This window comes from Hibiscus syriacus, unplaced genomic scaffold, assembly GCF_006381635.1.
Source record: "Hibiscus syriacus cultivar Baekdansim isolate YM2019G1 unplaced genomic scaffold, ASM638163v2 tig00111088_pilon, whole genome shotgun sequence".
Taxonomy (NCBI): Eukaryota; Viridiplantae; Streptophyta; class Magnoliopsida; order Malvales; family Malvaceae; genus Hibiscus; species Hibiscus syriacus.
In genome coordinates this window covers 1,880,937-1,885,140 of record NW_024062978.1, presented here as the reverse complement: position 1 = coordinate 1,885,140, position 4,204 = coordinate 1,880,937, and the positions used below count along the sequence as shown (strand labels likewise).

The following is a 4,204-nucleotide window of genomic DNA, read 5'->3' as shown; positions in this document are numbered from 1 at the left end:
TAAAACAAAACAGGGTTAAGTCTAACCATGAACAAATTTGTCATTTTGGTTCCTGCAATTCATCAAACAGACTCATATATCACAGCAGGAAGTTGAAAACAAGTCGATGATATCTGCGTAATTCCGCTAGTTGTTTTACTAAATTATTCTCAGCAAGTCATAATGTTCACCCCCCTCCCCCCATGTTTCTGAAAAATTCATGAGGAATACAAGTTATCTGGCTAATTATACACTGATCTCTCCGGACTTTTGAACCTCACTTCTCCAACTATGTCCATCGGATTTTTCATCTCCGGTGTCCATGCTGTCCCCTCCGGTGCTTGACATGTCTTTAGCGGAACCACTTGAAAGGAGGGGACCATGCGGGGAATCAGACAGTGAAATGCTTGCTTTACTGTGCTCATTAGACTGGTTTTGAGCTGAACATAACTTGTTTCCTTGCCCGGATGGAGAAGCCGGAAGTTTTCGAATATGAAGTCTATATTTCTACACAAAAACCAAAATCCACACAGAAAATCAGTAACCGGAAAGGATGATAACAGGAGCAGATTTGATATGCTAAAGACTAACCTGCAAATGGCTTTTCACTTCATCATTGGTGAGACCTTCAACTTGCATCAATTCTCTAATTTGCTTAGGAGTGGCCACTGTGAAAGAGAAATACATAAACCAATCAGATTTATTAGAAAAACACAAAGATCCCGAAAGAACTCAATCAGAACATTTCTAAAAAAAAGAATTTGATTCAGGTATTTTTCTCAAAAGGAAGCAGATTCCAGTTCTTTCTTCATTAAAGACAATAAAAAGGATCTTTCAGTTCCAAAAAAGTCTAACCTTGTGAGCCTCCAAGCTTTTGAAGTGCCTCGACAAATCGTCGATGAAGCTCAGGCGACCAACACCGCCTTTGTTTCCTAGAATTCTGCTGCAGATGTTGTTGTTCCTCGTGTCGGTTATGTGACTTCGTCTGAAACTTGATTTGGTTTTGTTGTGTATATAAAGAAGAGCCTGAACCAATTTGAGAACCGCCATTGTTCAAGATAGAGGAAGCTAATTCAGAACTTGGGGTCATAAGGTAAAGTCCTGAAATTTTCTTATCAACATATTCCTTAAATGGCACAAAAGCCTCTCCCTTGCTTTTCTTATTACAAAGTTCAATTGGATTCTTAGACAGATCTTCTTCTCCTTGTTCTTCGCTTCTCTGTCAAATCTCAAACCAGAAAGGGTTATAACTGTCCCCCCCCCAAATAAAAAAAAAGATTAAAGAATAAAAAATAAAAAATAGTTTGGGAATTACCAGTTTCAGCTCTGGAACTGCGTTTGGTTTCTTTTTGTGATCAACGTTGTTGAAATCAGAGTTCCATAGTTGAACCGAACTCATCCAGTTCTTCATATCACAGCCATCGTTCTCCACAGTTTCCTTTCCATTTTCCTCAGTACTTCCCTTCAACGGCAACACTGATCCATCGTTCATTTCCCTACACTGTAGTTGTTCCTCCTTTAATCTTTGAATCCCTGTAATCCCGTTCAAAAAAATATCAAATTAAAGCTCACAAATAAGAAAAGGGGGAAAACCCAGAATTAATTTTTTTAAAAATACCATATTTGAGAAGAAGCATGCAAAGGGGAAGTTCACGCTTAAAGGCATCAATTTTCTTCATCTCATCTTCCAATCGTTGGATATAATCACTAATCATCGATAATCTCTGAAACCCATCTTTGATCTTGGAAACTCGTTGTAAAAACTCAGATATAGTTTTCGGAACATAAACCAGACTCAAATCCATTTTTTTTACAAATCTATTTCCCTGTTTATCTCTCTTTCTCAAACATTGCCAGGATAAACATGACAAGGAACAGCCAGAGTCATGTGTTTTATATGGACATATAAGAAAGATTCAAGATTCGACGCCCGCTTTTTTTAGCCACAAACGGGTCGTCGCGTATTTTAAAGCTACAAAAACTCGGCGTTATAAAACTCATCGGGTTTTATCGGTTCCGTACGAACCCCGCGGAGAATTGTTAAAAAAAATAAAAAATGAAAATTATTCAATTGGAAATGAAAAGTACGGTGTGTTAAGATTCGCTTTTGGTTCACTGGAAAAATTAGAGAAATTTGAATTTAATTTTACCATTTTTTTCATATTTGGTTCAAATTTTTAAATAGGAAATTAGAATCTAATTCCATAAATTTCATCCGGAATTTAAATCCCTTGGAGGAAGAAATGTGAAATTTGACCATATTACCTCATCAATCTTTTGGTATTCGGGTCGGATTTTTTTTAAAAAAAAAATCGGGTTCGGGTCAGTTTTTTAAAATTTGATATTAGGGCCGGATTGGGTTGGGTTTTTTTAAGTGTGATATTCGGGTCGGGTTGGGTTTTTTTTTTATTTTAGGATCGATCGGATTTTTAAAAAAAAAATCAGGTTCGGGTCGAGTTTTTTTAAGTGTGATATTCAGGTCGGATTCGGATTTAGGGTGAAAAATACCCGACCCGACCCAAAAATAATAATTTTACATTATATATTTAAGAATAATTATAATAATACCCGAAAATAATTTTTTTATAATATATTGTTACATTTAAGTTATAAAACAAATTAAAATTAAGCAAAAAAGAAGAAGGATAATTCTGTCATTTTATATTACTAAAATCAAATTCATCTGATATGTCTGTGAACCAAACAGAATATAAAATTAGATTCCAATTTAATTTCCTGTCAATCAAATAAATTTCAAAGTCAAATTTCAATTCTTTCGAATTATAATTTTTCACAAATTTCAATTTCCCTGTAAACATTATATATAACGAATCAAACGTCACTTTTGAGGGTAGGCGTGGACTGTGAATTGAATGTACCCTCGGTTTTAAAAACTGTTCTTGGAACTTTCCGTCTAATGTTATGGGAGGACAAATATACCCTCCTCCAATATTTTTTTTGTTGATTAACAAAATATTTATTATTATACCTTTTTAATTTATATTAATTCCCTTTGATTCATAATCTTCTAATAAATGACCCAAAAAAAATCTGAAAAGGGGGATAATGTCCTTTAATGTACAGTCAATTTATTAAATATTTAATAATTTACCCTTGTCTTTTTCAAAATTATGAGATAATATCACAGGTGCTTTGGCGGGTGATACTTTTTTTGTCCGAAAAATCGTTGATGCTGTGAATCTTCCTAGAAACGTTTGTTATTAAGATCTCGTTGATAGGTTAACTTTAGGGTTGTTTGTTTATATCAGAATAGTTAAGCGTTGAATGATTTAAATATTAAATGATTCAGAGATTCTGTATGAATTAACTTTAAATGTGACATTATGTTTAATAATGATTATGAATTATTCAGAATGTACTTCTGTGCTGAATCATTCAGATGTGCGAAACAAACGCGCTGAATATTAAACGGTTCAGCATTCAGCGCTGAATGATTCTATTAAGAAACAAACAAACAACCCCTTAGTTTTTTTAATTTTAGTATTTAATTTCAAATAAATATTAAAATGTACATAAATTTAATTAACTTTAATTTTATATAATAATATGAGTAAATTGCATCATATGTCCTCAATCTATGACCCTCATTTCAAATTAATCCCTAAACTTTTAAACATTTCAATTTCATCCTTAAATCATGGCTCTTATTCTAAATTAGTCCTCAGACTTTTGAACATTTCATTTTCATCCCCAATCTATGATCTTCATCCTAAATTGGTCCCCAAACTTTTTGAATATTTCAATTTTATCCTAAATTATTCATATATACTAATCACATCTCTTGTTAATAAAATCATTAGGCAAGTTATATTATTATATGTTTAAAAAAAATTAGGTTAAATTATGGTCCAAGTGGATTACATATTTGGATGAATTTGGGGATGAAATTAAGAGACCTGAAAGTTTAGGGACCAATTAAAATGAGATTTATAGTTTGGGGATGAAATTTGAATGTTCAAAAGTTTAAGTAATAATCTAGAATTAGTCATAGTTTAAGGATTAAATTGAAATATTTAAAAGCTTAAGAACTAATATGAAATGAGAGTCATAGTTTAAGGACATGTGATGCAATTAAATCTAATAATATATAAATAGAACATTAATTTTAGTAAAGATACGCAATATTTTCATATTAATTCAATTTGTACATTGTCATGAAATAAATACAATTATTTATAAGATAAATTACGTATTTAAACACTAT

The 4,204-nt window shown here is 32.1% G+C and overlaps 1 protein-coding gene across 1 annotated transcript; it reads right to left on the bottom strand.

The window, feature by feature from the left end:
- Nucleotides 1-177: 177 nt before the first annotated feature.
- Nucleotides 178-1,908, bottom strand: LOC120152256 (transcription factor HHO5-like). Its single transcript, XM_039164515.1, has 5 exons — nucleotides 1,598-1,908; nucleotides 1,295-1,512; nucleotides 835-1,198; nucleotides 571-647; nucleotides 178-486 (listed from the first exon to the last, which is right to left on the bottom strand). Exons 1-5 carry the CDS (start codon nucleotides 1,782-1,784, stop codon nucleotides 226-228), a joined length of 1,107 nt encoding a protein of 368 aa, XP_039020446.1. The 5' UTR covers nucleotides 1,785-1,908; the 3' UTR covers nucleotides 178-225.
- Nucleotides 1,909-4,204: the final 2,296 nt, after the last annotated feature.

Bases quoted from the DNA above. Each gene is read 5' to 3' on its own strand.
- LOC120152256 (XM_039164515.1), bottom strand. From the start codon at position 1,784: ATGGATTTGAGTCTGGTTTATGTTCCGAAAACTATATCTGAGTTTTTA. The intron at 1,513-1,597 runs GTATTTTTAAAA...ACGGGATTACAG, and splicing joins CATGCTTCTTCTCAAATATG to GGATTCAAAGATTAAAGGAG. The intron at 648-834 runs GTTAGACTTTTT...TCTCTTTCACAG, and splicing joins AAAGCTTGGAGGCTCACAAG to TGGCCACTCCTAAGCAAATT.